The 20,176-nt window shown below is 45.7% G+C and overlaps 1 protein-coding gene across 12 annotated transcripts in view; it reads left to right on the top strand.

Annotated features, from left to right (window-relative positions):
• BLTP1 (bridge-like lipid transfer protein family member 1) overlaps positions 1–20,176 on the top strand; it is a 392,853-nt gene that overhangs the window by 298,174 nt on the left and 74,503 nt on the right. For 7 of the 12 annotated variants that reach the window (XM_075348975.1, XM_075349025.1, XM_075348994.1 and 4 more), the window contains 7 exons: positions 3,412–3,638; positions 5,001–5,198; positions 5,382–5,506; positions 8,835–8,958; positions 9,045–9,154; positions 18,704–18,794; positions 19,277–19,342. In XM_075348975.1, coding sequence (XP_075205090.1) covers positions 3,412–3,638; positions 5,001–5,198; positions 5,382–5,506; positions 8,835–8,958; positions 9,045–9,154; positions 18,704–18,794; positions 19,277–19,342 — 941 coding nt within the window. The remainder of the gene's footprint in view (positions 1–3,411; positions 3,639–5,000; positions 5,199–5,381; positions 5,507–8,834; positions 8,959–9,044; positions 9,155–18,703; positions 18,795–19,276; positions 19,343–20,176) is intronic. The other 5 variants (XM_075349043.1, XM_075349003.1, XM_075349061.1 and 2 more) reach the window with 3 other exon arrangements.

Here is a 20,176-nt window from a genome sequence, read left to right as displayed (position 1 = left end):
GGTGCATCAGACAATGGCAATTGTCATCATAGGAATCCATTCTATGGAAGCAGATAGGTATCATTTTTTTAGGTTAGACGCCATTGTTTGGGATAGGCCAGTCAACCTATATCATTATCTTATATCATTGTTCCAAACCGCAGTATCCAGTAAAAACGTGTGTTAAATATTGATGTTTTTTTTAATCATTTTGATGGATGCCAGTGTGTGCTGTCAATTTGAAGCATCCATTTATTATATACATTAAATATGACAATAAACTTATTTAGAGACCAGCGTTTTAATATTTTATTTTGGTCACTTAATGGCTCAAATCCTCCTATTTGACCTTGTTTCATACATATTGATTTATAACACTTACACTCAAAAAAGGAATCTAAAATTTCCACAAGGATCATCTATTTTTAGACACATACATCCTATTAATGTCTTACAAATATTTAGAAACGAAAAATGATTAACTTCTTAAAACAGGAAAAAGACAGATGTAGCAAAAGACCTCACTGACAAGCGAGAGGAAATGTCTGCTCTTCTTTACACCCCCGTGTTGCCACTAGTCCATATACTCAAGCCACATCCGTCAAAAAACGGACGGGCTGCATGGAAAAACGTATGCAACGGATCCGTTTTTTTCGCCGCATCCATTGCATAGGTTTTTGAACCGGATTGTGCCGCACTGCAAAACCCGGATGTGTGAAAGCAGCCTTAACCTGCATAGTTTGTTCAGCGGAGATTTTTTTTCTATAGCTAATATAAGACTGTGGTATTTTAAATAGAAGTAGATCCTCGGTATCCAGCAATGGTGACTACTCAGTTCTGCTACTGGAAACGCATTGTGTGACTCTTCTGGCAAGTGTAATAAGCGAGCAGTTTAGAAGGCTTTCAACCAAGCTTTTTCTACCCTTGCTCATTGCTTTGTATATCTAGGTACGTTTCATGTCAGAAGCCTCTTACCTAGCCAAATTAGGCCTCCTGCTTTGCACTAATGAGGAGCAAATGCCCTTTGAAAATGGAGTATCTGGTTTGGCTTCATGTGGCAAGGCACCTTAAAGGGAATCTGTCACCAGGCTTTTGCCACCTAATCTGAGAGCAGCATATTGTAGGGGCAGAGATCCTAATCCCAGCGGTGTGTCACTTACTGGGCTGCTTAGTGTAGTTTTGATAAAATCACTGTTAAGCTGGGTTTACACACTGCAACATCTCAAACGACATCGCTGTAACGTCACCGGTTTTGTGACGCAATAGCGATGTTGTTTGCGATGTTGCAGTGTGTGAATCCTATCAGCGACCTGGCCCCTGCTGTGAAGTTGCTGGAAGTTGCTGATCACTACACGTCGTTCAGGACCATTCCTAGGTCCTTTGTTTCCAGCTGTGCAGCATGAAGTTTCAGTGTGTGAATCCTTTTCAGCGACTTTGTTAGCAACTTCCCTTTCAAAAGGCTGCTTATCAACGTCCCCAACAACCAGCTAGGTCGCTCTGCAGGTCCGGATCGCTGGTAAGTTGTTGGCCAGGTTTGCCGGGTTGAACGCTCACCAGAGACTTAGCAGAGACTTATGGAGATCGCTATTGCGTCACCAAACCGGTGACGTTACAGCGATGTCCTTTGCGATGTTGCAGCGTGTAAACCCAGCTTTAATCACTACTTGTCCTCCTACCAGGTAGTCCAGCATATGCATGAGCTCTGTATAACTGCTAGATCTGCAGTAGAGAAAACATTGATTTTATCAAAATGACAGCAAACAGCTCAGTAAGTGACACTTCGCTGGAATTGGGGTATCTGCCCCTATGTTATGCTGTTCTCAGATGAGGTAGCAAAAACCTGGTGACAGCTTCCCTTTAAAGGGTCGATATTGTCTTTTGCTACACACAATAAGTAGCGCTAGAGTTGTAGTCCCCTTTCTCTCTGAAGGGGATATTTGCTTAATTTTAGAACATGTCATGTTTTTCTCAGGACAGCTAAACAAATGTCTGCAGTACTTGTTATCTCTCAAATACAATAGATTTCCAAATCTCTGCAGTTTACACAAACTTTACATTTATGGTTTAGGAAGTAACATGGGGGTTTAAAGGATAGCCAATATCACAAATACAGTCAAAATACCAAATGTTGCGTCACATATGGTCAAATCTGAAGGTGCCCATGTCCTATTCAGGTCACATTAAAGGGAACCTGTCACCGGTTTTTCAGCATATAAGCTGCGGCCACCACCACTGTTCTCCTATATACAGCATTCTAACATGCTGTATATAAGAGCCCAGGTTGCTGTGTAGAACATAAACACTTTGATACTCAACTGACGGTTGCGCTGTAGTGGAGTTGTGCCACATGGGCATCTCCGTTATACGGTGCCGGCGCCGCCTCTTTCGGCCATCTTTGTCCTCTTTCTTCTGTAGCCGGGGTGCATGATGTGTCCACGTCATCCACACTCGCCAACATTGAGGTCCTGCGCAGGCACACTGGGACCGGCGAGAGTGTATGACGTAGGACGCGTCATGCACCCAGGCTTCAGAAGAAGGATGAAGATGGCCAAAAGAGGAGGCACCGATACCGGCCAACGGAGACGCCCATATGGCCCAACTCCAGTGCAGCACGACTGTTAGGTGAGTATTATAAAGTGTTTTTTATGTTCTACACAGCGGCCTTGGCTCTTAAATACAGCATCTTAGAATGCTGTATATAAGAGCCCACTGGTGGTGGCCGCAGCTTATATGCCGAAAAAAACGGTGACAGGTTTCCTTTAATGGTGTCTGTTTGCTGCTTATATCATGAAAAGCACCTGACATATTCCACTGAGGGACACAATATAGTGACATCCATCACTCATAGGCTTCAGTGTAAAAGAAAAAAAAGCTGTATACTATAGCATGCTCTATCATTTTGTTCTCACTGGAGAAACAGCTTATTCTCCTCTCTGAGCACAGCTGGGCCTAACTTACATGGGGTGAGTATTTTGGAGAAATGGCTGTCTGAAGCCTATGATCACCGTAAAGAGGACCTGTCACCAGTACAAAGAAGCTAGGTTTTTCTCTTAATTTTATTCCTACTGTTCCCTCAAATATTACCTTTTTGTTTTGGTTTTATGGTTTTGGTTTTTTTTTTTAGTTTTTTGTTTTTTTTTATAAAGCCACCATATAATGACTATGGGCCTTTTTGTTTAGTGTGCCAAATATACCAGTTTTTATGGTCTTTCCCAGCTATCCGAATTCTCTACCGGCATATGTTTAGGCTGCCCTTCATAATTAAATTGTGAGCACTGTCCTCTTGGTTAAGACCATAAAAATGAGGGCAAAATAAAAAAACCCATATCTCTGTAGCCATATGGCAGCATTAAAAAAAACATAAAACAACTTTTGGCCCTGTGATTTTTTTTTTAAGTGTATACATAGCTGATATTTCTTTCTGTTCTGCAGAAAGCAGCAGCGCCGGCACATGGACATTGAATGTTTTATGGAAGATGTGTGGCATTGATGTGCACATGGACCCAAATATTGGTAAAAGGCTTAATGCCCTTGGCAATACTCTAACCACACTGACCGGAGAAGAAGACGTGGATGACATTGCAGACCTGAACTCTGTGAATATAGCTGACCTGTCAGACGAAGATGACGTTGATACTATGTCTCCCACCGTACATGCAGTAAGTACTATCTGCATTTATTTTTGTGCCCAGTATGCAGTCATTGATCGGTTCCACATGCCACTTACTGTGTACCTATAAGTGTTAATGTTTTTTATCTTTCTAGATTGGAAGCAAGCAAAGCAGTTCCAATCTTTGCATTATTTGTGTCAGGGATTTTTAACCTTTATTCATCATCTGATTCCAGCCTTTAGAGAGGAAATAATTGCAATATACCTCTTTTAGTTTCACACTGTTCACACTGGCACCAGTTCTCTTCATCAGAATAGTATTATGTGCACTAACTTAACTTGTTCTTGACAACTCTCCTATATTAGATTTAATATGGCTCAATCCCTGGAGAATAGATGTATCCAGAGGGCTAAGGCTCCTTTCACATTGCGTTTTTCCCTACGTCCACAGGTCCCGTCAGGGCATCCGTCCGGACCGCCCTCCCCCACTCTGCAAAGCGTGCTCCAGACGCATGCGCCCGACAGGGCCATTCACTGTTATGGAGCGCACTGCGTTAGCGTGTGTTCTGTTTTGTGCCATTTTTTGCGCACATACGTTTCTGCAGACGGACACCCGAACGTAGAGGAGTACGTTCGGGTGTCCGTCTGCAGAAACGTATATGTGCAAAAAATGGCACAAAACAGAGCACACGCTAACGCAGTGTGCTCCATAACAGTGAATGGCGCTGTCGGGCGCATGCAACCGGAGCACGCTTTGCAGAGTGGGGGAGGGGCGGTCCGGACGGATGCCCCGACGGGACCTGTGGACGTAGAGAAAAACGCAATGTGAAAGGGGCCTAACAGTAATGTTGGGATCTATGGTACTCCCCATTTATATGTGTGGCTGTCCTTTATTATAATACTTCTGTGCAATAAATCCACTAAGTATAGTCCTGTCCACTGAACGTCTCCAATGTAAGAAGCACTATGGTAAAGAATTGCAGGCTTTTCAGTGGGTGAGTGCCGTGGATTCTGTGACTTAGTAATGTGGCATAGTCCTGTGCAATTTATAGAGCATGCTGCACTTTTCTCTACAACCAGGCTGCTCTCCTGGCATTAGTGAAAACCACTATTGGGATCTTACCAACACTAAAGCAGACAGAGAACATTTCCATAGTGTAGGTCCTTAAAGCCACGCCGTCCCCTCCTGTAGTGTGCAGGCAGCTGACATTCTTTACTACCGGTCATTACTTTGCTTGGGCAGGTAATAATTAGGATAAAAGTTACTGTAGGTAATGTCGTCTTCTCTGTCCACATTTTAAGCTTTGTTTAGATAGATGTAAGATGAATGTGACATCGTCAAAAATGTAACACATTTGTTCTGTAGGATTTAGAGTCTCATCTAGAACTAACCGCGCTGTTTGCTGTTTAGAGCCCAGAAGCAGTTTGTGTAAATGGAGAAAGCCTCAAACTTACCTTTGGTCAGCGACTTGTAAATCACCTACTTGGCCTGAAACCCAAACGACAACGTTACTCAGTCCCTGCAGATTATCTGTCTGGTTCAGAAATCTCTGACTCCGGTTCTGCCAGATTACATACGAACGCAAGCAGGTCTCATTCATGGGCAAATGTATGTAAAAATGATCCAACCGTAATCAAATCAACCAAACGGATCACTGGTGAATGTGTCAAAAGGGATTAAATTGGCTCTTAATCCATGATTACTGCATGCCTAATTTACATGGTTATTGGTTTTAATCAGTCAGTCTTATTTTGTGGCCAAATCAGAATGTAACGTGATGTATTATTTTAGGAGACCACAGACTACAGGCGTCCCGGGCAGGCTGGATCTCAGAGCTCACGAGGACAGAAGTTTGTGAAGCGACTAGTTGATATACGGGAGCTGAATGAACAAGCCAAAGTTATTGATGATCTCAAGTGAGTGGACAGTGAAGGATCTTTTCTAACCCTTTGGCATACAAGGCCCTCTGTTGTTCCATATCACATGTTTTTTATTTAGTGTCTTCAAAGAATAGATCCATAATTGAGACAATGTGTAAAAATGGACATGTAAATTTCAACACAGTATTATTTTTTAGCTATATCTATCTTTTTGATTCTTCAATATGTTTTTCATTTTGAAACTATAATGCTATATTATGCCTATCCAAATCTCTGTATGAATCATTACTTGAGGTATCTTGGAAGAAACGTCTATTATACATGTCAAGAGCACTTAAAGGGCATCATTTACTCGAAAACTTCCATCACACTGATACATTAGTATCTTTTTTTTTTCCCCAGAAAGGAAAAGTTTAGTAGGCCATTTTGTATTCTATTTTGCTGTATTGAATAAGATATATCATGCATTGTACCTTTAATTTACAATGAAACGCTATGTTCTTTGTGTCCCACTACATCCCTATGCAGTAGCACAGCATTTCCCAGGCTATGCATCATCCTAACCCCCGGTACGTCCAATCTCTGCTGTATTACCCACTTAAATGCTGCTATCAATCTCTTAAATGTCAAGTGGCATATAAGTGCAGTGGGGTGTCTAAAGCGGGCTCTATATGCTACGATATACAGTGCCTACAAGTAGTGTTCAACCCCCTGCAGATTTAGCAGGTTTGATAAGATGCAAATAAGTTAGAGCCTGCAAACTTCAAACAAGAGCAGGATTTATTAACAGATGCATAAATCTTACAAACCAACAAGTTATGTTGCTCAGTTAAATTTTAATAAATTTTCAACATAAAAGTGTGGGTCAATTATTATTCAACCCCTAGGTTTAATATTTTGTGGAATAACCCTTGTTTGCAATTACAGCTAATAATCGTCTTTTATAAGACCTGATCAGGCCGCCACAGGTCTTTGGAGTTATCTTGGCCCACTCCTCCATGCAGATCTTCTCCAAGTTATCTAGGTTCTTTGGGTGTCTCATGTGGACTTTAATCTTGAGCTCCTTCCACAAGTTTTCAATTGGGTTAAGGTCAGGAGACTGACTAGGCCACTGCAACACCTTGATTTTTTCCCTCTTGAACTAGGCCTTGGTTTTCTTGGCTGTGTGCTTTGGGTCGTTGTCTTGTTGGAAGATGAAATGACGACCCATCTTAAGATCCTTGATGGAGGAGCGGAGGTTCTTGGCCAAAATCTCCAGGTTGGCCGTGCTATCCATCTTCCCATGGATGCGGACCAGATGGCCAGGCCCCTTGGCTGAGAAACAGCCCCACAGCATGATGCTGCCACCACCATGCTTGACTGTAGGGATAGTATTCTTGGGGTCGTATGCAGTGCCATCCAGTCTCCATACGTCACGTGTGTGGTTGGCACCAAAGATCTCGATCTTGGTCTCATCAGACCAGAGAACCTTGAACCAGTCTGTCTCAGAGTCCTCCAAGTGATCATGAGCAAACTGTAGACGAGCCTTGACATGACGCTTTGAAAGTAAAGGTACCTTACGGGCTCGTCTGGAACGGAGACCATTGCGGTGGAGTACGTTACTTATGGTATTGACTGAAACCAATGTCCCCACTGCCATGAGATCTTCCCGAAGCTCCTTCCTTGTTGTCCTTGGGTTAGCCTTGACTCTTCGGACAAGCCTGGCCTCGGCACGGGTGGAAACTTTCAAAGGCTGTCCAGGCCGTGGAAGGCTAACAGTAGTTCCATAAGCCTTCCACTTCCGGATGATGCTCCCAACAGTGGAGATAGGTAGGCCCAACTCCTTGGAAAGGGTTTTGTACCCCTAGCCAGCCTTGTGACCCTCCACGATCTTGGGTCTGATGGCCTTGGAATGCTCCTTTGTCTTTCCCATGTTGACCAAGTATGAGTGCTGTGCACAAGTTTGGGGAGGGTCTTAATTAGTCAGAAAAGGCTGGAAAAAGAGATAATTAATCCAAACATGTGAAGCTCATTGTTCTTTGTGCCTGAAATACTTCTTAATACTTTAGGGGAACCAAACAGAATTCTTGTGGTTTGAGGGGTTGAATAATAAATGACCCTCTGAATAAACTTTTCACAATTTAAAAAAAAAAATAAAAAAAGAATAACATTCTTTTTTGCTGCAGTGCATTTCACACTTCCAGGCTGATCTACAGTCCAAATGTCACAATGCCAAGTTAATTCCAAATGTGTAAACCTGCTAAATCTGCTGGGGGTTGAATACTACTTGTAGGCACTGTATCTAATGAGATGTCGGCGGGGTCACGTCGTAAGTAACGCACATCCGGCATCGTTAGTGATATCGTAGCGTGTGACAGCTATGAACGAGCAAAAATACTCACCTTCTCGTTCATCATTGACACGTCGCTCATTTTCTAAAAATCGAATGTCCTGTTGTTCATTGTTCCCGAGGCAGCACACATCGCTCCGTGTGACACCACGGGAACGATGAACTGCAGCTTACCTGCGGCCACCGCCAATGTGGAAGGACGGAGGTGGGTGGGATGTTTACGTCCCGCTCATCTCCGCCCCTCCGCTTCTATTGGCCGGCCGCTGTGTGACGTCGCTGTGACGCCGAACATCCCTCCCCCTTCAGGAAGTGGATGTTCACTGCCCACAGCGAGGTCGTTTGGAAGGTAAGTACGTGTGACGGGGGGTTACAGCATTGTGCGATACGGGCAAGAAATTGCCCGTGCCGCACAAACGATGGGGGCGGGTGCGATTGCAGATGCCATCGCACAATAAATTGTAACGTGTAAAGCAGGCTTTAGAGTTACCATGGCAGTCGGTGGTCTTCAGTACACACATGAAGCCCAGCAATAGGCTGGACTTCATTGGAAATCATCATTTCTTCTATATACTTCAATATTGAGTATAGAATTAGTGATCCATCGATACCAGCAGGGTCAAGCCACCAAATAGGAGTAAATAATATATAGAAAAAAAATGAAGAATTATTATTTTTAAATGAGTTCTGAATTTTTTTTTAACCAATACAATTGTACTGCTGGGACGAATCATGTTGCCAGTTAATTTTTACCACACAATGAACAACATAAAAATTAAACCCAAAAACCAAAGGCAGAATTGTGTTTTCTTTTTCACAAATTCATGCCTCATTATAAGATAAGATGAATGGTGCCAACTTATCCTCTAAAAATCAACCCCTTCTTTGGCTATATTGACAGAAAAGTAAAAAAAAATTATGGCTCTTAGAAGAGGGGGAGGAATAAAACAAAAGTACATAAATCTGGTCATGAAGGGGTTAGTATTATATCTATTCTAGGTAAAGGGCATTTGTTAAGTAGCTGTCATTTTCTTTAAGGAAACTTGGAGCAAGTGAAGGAACCATAAACCAGGAGATTCAGCGGTATCAGCAACTTGAGTCTGTGGCAGTTAATGACATCCGTAGAGATGTTCGGAAGAAGCTGCGGAGATCCAGTATGAGGGTGAGTAACTACAAATGGTCAATATATTTGCAATACACAAAAGTGTTCAAAATGTAATAAATGTTCTCTTTTTTTATGATTTACAGGCAGCATCATTAAAAGATAAGTGGGGCCTTGGATATAAACCGAGCTATAATCGTTCCAAGAGCATCACTGCATCTGGAAGACCACCTCTAAAAAGAACAGACAGAGCAAGGTAGTATATTAAATATTGCAATCTTATTTTTTATAGAAAACCCATTAATTCTGCTAAGATATATTTTTATTAATAACATCTCACACATTTTTATCTTTCAAGTAAAAAAGTATAACTGATAGTCCCCTATTCCGAGAGCAGCGAAGACCAAAAAAAATAATATCCTGTATCTCCTCCCTACTCTAACATTTCTGAATATTATGAAGTTCTATTAAGAGTAACCATGTTTGGGGTGAAAGCCAGAGGAAATAAGCGTATAGTGGTTCTGCACTTTAGGCTTTCTTCATATTGTATTTACTTTCATGTCAATGTCTCTCTTGGGGCTTATGTCTAAAGCTCTGGAAAACAGTTCTCAGACATTTGTGTTGATAGGCCCATTAACTGTAACAATGCAAACAGAATGTTAAATCGTTTTCTGCCGTTCCCACATATTTGAAGCCGGCTTCAAGACGCAATCAATGACGTCTTGGTGCCCACCTCAGACAGGCAGATACGGCCAAAAATGACGTCCATCAGAGTATATAATGACTCTGTGTATCAATACAATAAGTGCCCCCGTCCTTCTGCATTATTTGTTAAAAGGGTCCCCCATATTGAGACTACCCAGTGATTAGCTGTTCCCTGAGAGGAAACCCCACTAAAAAGCACTATATTTAATTACCCTGCAGCACAATCATCAGTGTTGTTATCCATTATAGAGCGACCTTCCAAATTAATAAGTTGTATATATAATGCAGGACAGGACAGGTCTTCCAGAGAGAAAACACTTTTTGTAGCCTTGATCCATGCTGGCCAAACAAATTAAGATTTCTTTGTCGCTCCATTGGGAGACCCAGACAATTGGGTGTATAACTTCTGCCTCCAGAGGCCACACAAAGTATTACACTTAAAAGTGTAAAGCCCCTCCCCTTCTGCCTATACACCCCCCGTGCATCACGGGCTCCTCAGTTTTTATGCTTTGTGCGAAGGAGGCTGACATCCACGCATAGCTCCACATCTTAGTCAGCAGCAGCTGCTGACTATGTCGGATGTTAGAAAAGAGGGCCCATAACAGGGCCCCCAGCATGCTCCCTTCTCACCCCACTCTTGTCGGCGGTGTTGTTAAGGTTGAGGTACCCATTGCGGGTACAGAGGCTGGAGCCCACATGCTGTTTTCCTTCCCCATCCCTTAATGGGCTCTGGGTGAAGTGGGATCCTAATCGGTCTCCAGGCACATGAGACCGTGGTCCCTCCGCAGCCCCTGGGGAATCTGCTGACAGGAGCCGAGTATCGACAGGGACAAGGCCCTGCTACTGTGAGGTACTCTGTGTCCCCGTGGGGACCGCGCATAGAGCGCTGATGCCACACACACTGCAGCACTGCTGGGTGTGTTAGTGCGCCGGGGACTTCCGCGCTGTGAGGTACTCTGTGTCCCCGTGGGAACCGCGCATGGAGCGCTGGTGGCCATATACACTTCAGCACCGCTGGGTGTGTTTGTGCGCCGGGGACTACCGCGCCGACCGCGCTTATATGCCGGCCGCGCTTATTACTTTAGTCCCCGGCTTTTGCGGCCTAGTATCGCATATTCCCGCCCCCAGGCCTGCCAGTCAGGGGAAGGGCGGGACGCTGCACAGGACGTTAGTGCTGAGGGTTGGAGCATACTTTGTATCCTCCTCCCCCCTCATACAGCACACTGGGGCTCCAGATTCCCGCACTTTCTAGGGCACGCCCACGGCCCCCTCCTCTCCACAGAACGCCGGCAGCCATTCCTGTCAGCACTTCTAACGCTGGAGAGGAGAGTCAACAGGCTCTGGGAGGCCCATGCAGGGATTCTGGTGATCACACAACCGCTTTGAGCGGTCGGTAAGCAGCACCTGAGGTGCTGGCCCCACTGAGTGCAGAAGTGTACATATATATATATATGCTTATATGCTATACATTTACACTGTACTGTCGCACTGTTGATTTTTGGCTATATACCCTCCTGGATTGTACTCAGAGGAGACAACAGCATGTCGTCTGCAAATAGCAAGGGTGCCAAAGCACAGGCTTACTTTGCAACCTGTACCTCATGTGCGGCTATACTACCGGCAGGTTCCACGGACCCTCATTGTGTGCAATGCTCGGCCCCTGTGGCACTTACTCAGCTGGAGCCTCTGCTACTGGTGGCCCAGGTGGAACCACCTGCTACCACTGTCCAGGTGACAGGGACGGAGTTTGCAGTGTTTGCTGACAAACTGTCTGAGACTATGGATAAATGGTCTGCTAGGATACTAGAAGCCTTACAGTCCAGACCGGTGACTCAGGCCCCGGGCACTGTTCAATCTTTGACCCCAGGCCCCCCTCAATTGGAGCTGCAGAGTGCTCCTGGGGTGACCCATGGGTCCCAGGGTGAGGTCTCTGACATGGACCGCAGTCCCAGGCCGCCTAAGCGGGGTCGCTGGGAAATTCCCTCGACTTCATCACACTGTTCAGGGTCTCAGCAGGAAGACTCTCTGGATGATGAAGAGGAGGTAGCAGATCAGGATTCTGATCCTGAGACCGCGCTTAACCTGGATACACCTGATGGTGACGCCATAGTGGATGACCTTATAGCAACCATCAATCAGGTGTTGGATATTTCTCCACCAGCTCCTACAATTGAGGAGTCAGCTTCTCAGCAGGAGAAATTCCGTTTCAGGTCTCCCAAGCGTCCATTGAGTATGTTTCTGGATCACTCTGACTTCAGAGAGGCAGTCCAGAACCACCGAGCTTGTCCAGATAAGCCTTTTTCCAAGCGCCTTAAGGATACACGTTATCCCTTCCCCCCTGACGTTGTCAAGGGCTGGGCTCAGTGTCCTAAGGTGGATCCTCCTGTCTCCAGACTGGCGGCTAGATCCATAGTTGCAGTGGAAGATGGGGCTTCACTCAAAGATGCCACTGACAGACAGATGGAGCTCTGGTTGAAATCCATCTATGAAGCTATCGGCGCGTCTTTTGCTCCAGCATTCGCAGCCGTATGGGCACTCCAAGCTATCTCAGCTTGTCATGCGCAGATTAATGCAGTCACACGTACATCTGCTCCGCAAGTGGTGTCCCTAACTTCTCAGGCGTCGGCGTTTGCGTCCTACGCCATTAATGCGGTCCTGGACTCTACGAGCCGTACAGCGGTAGCATCCGCCAATTCGGTGGCAGTCCGCAGGGCCATGTGGTTACGTGAATGGAAGGCAGACTCTGCTTCCAAAAAGTTCTTAACCGGTTTGCCATTTTCTGGCGACCGTCTGTTTGGTGAACGATTGGATGAAATCATTAAACAATCCAAGGGAAAGGACTCTTCCTTACCCCAGTCCAAACCAAACAGACCTCAACCACGGAAGGTACAATCGAGGTTTCGGTCCTTTCGGCCCGCGGGAAGGTCTCAGTTCTCCTCGTCCAAAAGGCCTCAAAAGGATCAGAGGAACTCCGATGCATGGCGGTCTAAGTCACGTCCTAAAAAGACCGCCGGAGGAACCGCTCCCAAGGCGGCCTCCTCATGACTTTCGGCCTCCTCACACCGCATCCTCGGTCGGTGGCAGGCTTTCCCGCTTTTGCGACGCCTGGCTGCCACAGGTAAAAGACCGATGGGTGAGAGACATTCTATCCCACGGTTACAGGATAGAGCTCAGCTCTCGTCCTCCGACTCGTTTTTTCAGAACATCCCCGCCCCCCGAGAGAGCCGATGCTCTTCTTCAGGCGGTGTGCACTCTGAAGGCGGAAGGGGTGGTGATCCCTGTGCCTCTTCAGCAACAGGGTCACGGTTTTTACTCCAACTTGTTCGTGGTACCGAAAAAGGACGGATCCTTCCGTCCTGTTCTGGACCTAAAACTGCTCAACAAACACGTAAAAACCAGGCGGTTCCGGATGGAATCGCTCCGCTCCGTCATCGCCTCAATGTCCCAAGGAGACTTCCTGGCATCAATCGACATCAGGGATGCTTATCTCCACGTGCCGATTGCACCAGAGCATCAGCGCTTCCTGCGTTTCACCATAGGAGACGAACATCTTCAGTTCGTGGCACTACCTTTCGGCCTGGCGACAGCCCCACGGGTCTTCACCAAGGTCATGGCAGCAGTGGTAGCAGTCCTACACTCTCAGGGACACTCGGTGATCCCTTACTTAGACGATCTGCTTGTCAAGGCACCCACTCAAGTGGCATGCCAACACAGCCTGAACATTGCTCTGGAGACTCTCCAGAGTTTCGGGTGGATCATCAATTTTCCAAAGTCAAATCTGACACCGGCCCAATCTCTGACATATCTTGGCATGGAGTTTCATACTCTGCCAGCGATAGTGAAGCTTCCGCTGGACAAACAGCGTTCACTACAGACAGGGGTGCGATCTCTCCTTCAAGGCCAGTCGCACCCTCTGAGGCGCCTCATGCACTTCCTAGGGAAGATGGTAGCAGCAATGGAGGCAGTTCCTTTTGCGCATCTTCATCTGCGTCCTCTTCAATGGGACATTCTCCGAAAATGGGACAGGAAGTCGACGTCCCTCGACAGGAAAGTCTCCCTTTCACGGGCAGCCAAGGCTTCCCTTCAGTGGTGGCTTCTCCCCACTTCTCTGTCGGGGGGGAAATCCTTTCTTCCCCCATCATGGGCTGTGGTCACGACGGACGCGAGCCTGTCAGGGTGGGGAGCGGTTTTTCTCCACCACAGGGCTCAGGGAACCTGGACTCCGACAGAGTTCTCCCTTCAGATCAATGTTCTGGAGATAAGGGCAGTGTATCTTGCCCTAAAGGCGTTCCAGCCGTGGCTGGAAGGCCAGCAAATCCGAATTCAGTCGGACAACTCCACAGCGGTGGCATACATCAACCACCAAGGGGGAACACGCAGTCGGCAAGCCTTCCAGGAAGTCCGGCGGATTCTTATGTGGGTGGAAGCCACGGCCTCCACCATATCCGCAGTTCACATCCCGGGCGTAGAAAACTGGGAAGCAGACTTTCTCAGTCGCCAGGGCATGGACGCAGGGGAATGGTCCCTTCACCCGGACGTGTTTCAGGAGATCTGTTGCCGCTGGGGGATGCCGGACGTCGACCTAATGGCGTCACGGCACAACAACAAGGTCCCAACATTCATAGCACGGTCTCAAGATCACAGAGCTCTGGCGGCAGACGCCTTAGTTCAGGATTGGTCGCAGTTTCAGCTCCCTTATGTGTTTCCTCCTCTGGCACTGTTGCCCAGATGGTTACGCAAGATCAGGTCCGACTGTCGCCGCGCCATCCTCGTCGCTCCAGACTGGCCAAGGAGGTCGTGGTACCCAGATCTGTGGCATCTCACGGTGGATCAACCGTGGCCACAACCAGACCGACCAGACTTGCTGTCTCAAGGGCCGTTTTTCCATCTGAATTCTGCGGCCCTCAACCTGACTGTGTGGCCATTGAGTCCTGGATCCTAGCGTCTTCAGGGTTATCTCAAGAGGTCATTGCCACTATGAGACAGGCTAGGAAACCAACGTCCGCCAAGATCTACCACAGGACGTGGAGGATATTCCTATCTTGGTGCTCTGATCAGGGTTTTTCTCCCTGGCCATTTGCCTTGCCCACTTTTCTTTCCTTCCTTCAATCAGGATTGGGAAAAGGGTTGTCGCTCGGCTCTCTTAAGGGACAAGTCTCAGCGCTCTCTGTGTTTTTTCAGAAGCGCCTGGCCAGACTTCCACAGGTACGCACGTTCCTGCAGGGGGTTTGTCACATAGTCCCTCCTTACAAGCGGCCGTTAGAACCCTGGGATCTGAACAGGGTACTGATGGCTCTTCAGAAACCACCTTTCGAGCCAATGAAGGATATTTCTCTTTCACGCCTTTCACAGAAAGTGGTTTTCCTAGTAGCAGTCACATCACTTCGGAGAGTGTCTGAGCTAGCAGCGCTGTCATGCAAAGCCCCTTTCCTGGTGTTTCACCAGGACAAGGTGGTTCTGCGTCCGGTTCCGGAATTTCTACCTAAGGTGGTATCCCCCTTTCATCTCAATCAGGATATCTCCTTACCCTCTTTTTGTCCTCATCCAGTTCACCAGTGTGAAAAGGATCTGCACTTGTTAGATCTGGTGAGAGCACTCAGACTCTACATTTCTCGTACGGCGCCCCTGCGCCGTTCGGATGCACTCTTTGTCCTTGTCACTGGCCAGCGTAAAGGGTCACAGGCTTCGAAATCAACCCTGGCTCGGTGGATCAAGGAACCAATTCTCGAAGCTTATCGATCTTCTGGGATTCCGGTTCCCTCTGGGCTGAAAGCCCATTCTACCAGAGCCGTGAGTGCGTCCTGGGCTTTGCGGCACCAGGCTACGGCTCAGCAGGTGTGTCAGGCGGCTACCTGGTTGAGCCTGCACACTTTCACGAAACACTATCAGGTGCATACCTATGCTTCGGCGGATGCCAGCCTAGGTAGGCAAGTCCTTCAGGCGGCGGTTGCCCACCTGTAGGAAAAGGCCGTGGTACGGCTCTATTACGAGGTATTATTTTACCCACCCAGGGACTGCTTTTGGACGTCCCAATTGTCTGGGTCTCCCAATGGAGCGACAAAGAAGAAGGGAATTTTGTTTACTTACCGTAAATTCCTTTTCTTCTAGCTCCAATTGGGAGACCCAGCACCCGCCCCTGTTCCCTTCGGGCTGTTGTTCTTTGTGTACACATGTTGTTCATGTTGAATGGTTTCAGTTCTCCGAAATTCCTTCGGATTGAATTTACTTTAAACCAATTTATAACTTTTACTCCTTCTTGCTTTTGCACCAAAACTGAGGAGCCCGTGATGCACGGGGGGTGTATAGGCAGAAGGGGAGGGGCTTTACACTTTTAAGTGTAATACTTTGTGTGGCCTCCGGAGGCAGAAGCTATACACCCAATTGTCTGGGTCTCCCAATTGGAGCTAGAAGAAAAGGAATTTACGGTAAGTAAACAAAATTCCCTTCTTCACATCAGAGCTACAGACCTGCTTTCTGTCCTGCCAGCTTTTTCTATTGACTGGTCTGTTGTGACCAGTGAATCAGTACACAGAGAAACTGCTGTGTCGATCAGAATCGCCCACACAAGTCATTGGCTCTGGGAAAAATTGAGAATAAGTTGAGAGGTTAGAGAATAGAGACATTTTAAATTAAGGTGTGTCCTGATTTGGAATTGAAACGTGTCTACAAACTTAAAATCAGTCAGTCTGCCTATTTATAGGGTGAAAAGTAAAAGCTAAGGAGAGAGTTCTCTCAGGAGATTGAAAATATAATTTATAGACAAATACGTTGAAGCACATCCATGCTGCATTCTAGTGGTCTGTTTCTTAAGTTGGCTTTACACGCTACGAGATCGCTAAAACAATCTCGTTGGGGTCACGGAATTTGTGACGCACATCCGGCCGCATTAGCGATGTCGTTGTGTGTGACACCTATGAGCGATTTTGAATCATCGCAAAAACGTTCAAAATCGCTCATCGGTGACATCACCCCTTCTTCCCAATTATCGTTGCTGCTGCTTGGACGATGTAGTTCGTCGTTCCTGCGGCAGCACACATCGCTACGTGTGACACCGCAGGAACGAGGAACCTCACCTTACCTGCGGCCGCCGCTAATGAGACAGGAAGGAGGTGGGCGGGATGTTGCGTCCCGCTCATCTCCGCCCCTCAGTTTTGATTGGGCGGCCGTTTAATGACGTCGCTGTGACTCCAAACAAACCGCCCCCTTAGAAAGGAGGTGGTTCGCCGGTCACAGCGACGTCGCTAGGCAGGTAAGTAGTGTGACGGGTCCGCGCGATTTTGTGCGCCACGGGCAGCAATTTGCCTGTATTGCACAAACGATGGGGGCGAGATCGCAGCGTGTAAAGCCACCCTTAGGCCTGTTTCACACGTCAGTGAAAAACACAGACTCTTTTTCACTAACGTGTGAAAAATGCATATGTCCCTTCGTGTGCCGTGATTTACAGCACACATGGGTTCTCCATGTGCTATCTGTGATCTGTCATCCCTGATAGCACATAAAGATAAACTTACCTGTCCCTGTTCCTGCTGTCCGTGGTGCTGAAGTCTCCTCCTGGATGCTGTCTCCCCTCTGCAGCTACTTCAGGGTCGGCTGTGCGGTGCATAAATGCATATTCATGACCATAATTAGCCAGCTTGGAAGCAGCAGAGAGCAGTGGCCGGAGACATCATCGTTGGAGAAGGGGAGTATAAAAAGCTTTTTATTTTCAATCTACGTGTTTTTCTGGTACGTGTTTCATGGATCACACCATACTGATGCCAGAAAAAAACTGATATGTCTCCGTGCGTAAATCATGGACACGCGTGTACGCCGCATGGAGACACGGCCAGTGAAAAATCACTGATGTGCTAGCAGACCTATTGATTTTGGTACGTATAAAAATGGTCAACTACTACGTACCAGAATCACTGATATGTGAAACATCCAGAAGATAGTCTGGCTCACTGAGTGCTCAGGGAAAATTGAGACAAAATATTTAAAGAAATCCCGGCACACTTGAAAAAATCCAACAAGGAGTGATGATGAAACTTATATTTATTTATTCGTGTTTTTATTTAACGTTTCGGCTATTTTGCCTTCATCAAAAAACTGGATATAAGGAAAAACATAAAAAAAATATATATAAGTACCATAATTGCAACATCATTACAGTATACGTGAAAAATTAATCAAAGAGAAACAGTATATTATACCTATTAATATGAAGAAAATAGGATTTTGCATATATGGAGGACATCAATGAACATTCTGTGAAAATATCAAGAAAATAACCCATTAATAGATGGGATAACAAAAAAAAGACATAAGAAATGAGAGCCGCAATAAATCATGAAATATGTACCCATATGTGGCACTTTATATATATGATGAAACACATGTGTCAAGAATAATCTATGGGGTAATAGATTACAACCCAGAATAGCCAATTAATAGGCTTTTGACTTAGAAAAATAAAGTAATCAAATTACCTCGATGTGGAGACAAAGGGGATATAGGGAACTCCAATGAGTGAAGGGGTATGATACCGCTTATGCAGAGGGCTGGAGGAAGAGCAAATACCAAGAATGAATAGAGGTGTTGACAATCGGCGAAAAGATGATGATTAACAACAAAGAAAACAAAGACCCATAGATACAAAGAAATGGAGGAGGGACATAACATTACCTGTGCCACGGGTGATCAGCGGTGAAGTGTGAGAGAGCAAGATCGCGGTGAAGTTTTAAAGCTGAAGGGGCGGGACCTTGTAAACAATTTCCTCTATGGTGAAACGCATAGTGGAGCGCATATTGCGCGTGCACAGTAGAATAAGGAAGTGCGCGCATGTTGGATTTTTTCAAGTGTGCCGGGATTTCTTTAAATATATGATATGTGAAACAGGCCTTAATGTGTATCTGGTAGCGGGAGCTTGGAAACCCATCCCCCATTTATTTTTCTTTATTGCAGTCAAGAAAAATGGATCACATGTTGATAGCAAAAATAGATGCACAAACTCAAAAAAATTATGAAAATCTGAGAAATCAAAATTCATCCAGTTTTCATTTGTATATCAAATATGTATGAATGGGGCGTGATTGTGATAATTTTTTTTTACATTATATAGTTCAAGGTTAGATGGTGAAGAGCTCCCTGAGATACGTGTGGAGGCGGCTTCCCCTGCTGGTCCCAGAGTGACCTTCAACATTCAGGACAGTGTAAGTACAACAAAAAGGCTTGCACCACAGAACGCCTGCTCAGCATCACTGCTCTGTTGTGTTGCAAATGAGGCTTTGGGATAAAAAACCCTATACAGTAATTGTATACAGAATTTGTGGTGTTTCTCCATTACTAACACTTTGAATACAAACATAAGACGCATTTTTCATGCATCGTTCATTGGGTTAGGGTGTGCATTACGTTATACTGTTCGCATCTATTGCATAGCAGTGCTGATGAATATATTAAGTGTTTTAAGCGCTCTGAATGGTAATTTTACTATCAATGCCATTCTGAAAATGTCATTCTTGACTTTAGTGCTTCTGACATATATGCAGTATACAGTACCACTGGTCTGGTTAGTTCATATATGTATGATCTCCTTCTAAACATCAGAGCTGTGATTGTTTTGTTTCTGTTGCTTAATTATAACTATCTAAAATCCATTATCACTTTTTTTTTCCCTTTTCAAAAATTGAAGTTGAATAAAACAGTTTTAGGATTTAATCATCAATCTCGATATTCTTGGGAGGAAGGGTATTTCAAGGTATTTGGAAATGGAAAACTGTCTTGTAAATCTACTCAGATTTCATCCAAATGTTACTCTTTGTTACATGAAACAAAAGCAGAGTCTGCAACAACTTCTCTCATTTACTGCCGGTTCAAATTCGAGATTGCTAACTTTATTCCCACAACTCACATTACTCATAAAAATGATGTACTGTACTTTTTAATAAAAATGATGTGCTTTAAAGGGAAGGTGTCAAAAAAAAAATTAATAACTAATTTAATTGAGCAAAATATAAAAAATAATTTTTAAAGTTTGATATTTTCCACTCTTAAACAGTAGGGGGAGCAGCTGCTGAAATCCTACAGAATTCCTACTGTAGAACTAGCTCACATTACAGCTGCAGTAAAAGTGGGTGGAATCTGCCCTCCTGTGTGTGATGTCACACCTCCCCCACCTGTTCTGCGTTTTTACAACAGGATAAGAGAGAATAAAGTTTAGGATCACAGTGCAGAGCCATATTGTTGGTGACCGCAGTGTGATCCTAATGTCTAAAATGTCATTAAGGATAGCTGGCATAGTGCCCCACTGTATACTATGCCACACTGTATCTTGTGCCCCACTGTATACCGTGCTGCTGACCAGGATTGGAGGTCCAAGATGTCATGCGGCGAGGAAGGGCAAACTGCAGCCTAGGCCCGGCACTGCACTACAGATGTGATGCCGCGATCACCACTCCCAGCCACATGCACTCACCTCAGACCTCCACCCGCGGCAGCCTGTCTTGTCAGCCTAGTGTCTGTTCCTCCTGTCAGCGATCAGAGCACAGGAGCTGCTAAGAGCAGAGGCCCAAGGTGAGCACACACAGGGGAG

This window comes from Anomaloglossus baeobatrachus, chromosome 1 (assembly GCF_048569485.1).
Source record: "Anomaloglossus baeobatrachus isolate aAnoBae1 chromosome 1, aAnoBae1.hap1, whole genome shotgun sequence".
Lineage (NCBI taxonomy): Eukaryota > Metazoa > Chordata > Amphibia > Anura > Aromobatidae > Anomaloglossus > Anomaloglossus baeobatrachus.
Note: the sequence above shows the minus strand (reverse complement) of the source record. Positions and strands in the feature narration are given on the sequence as shown.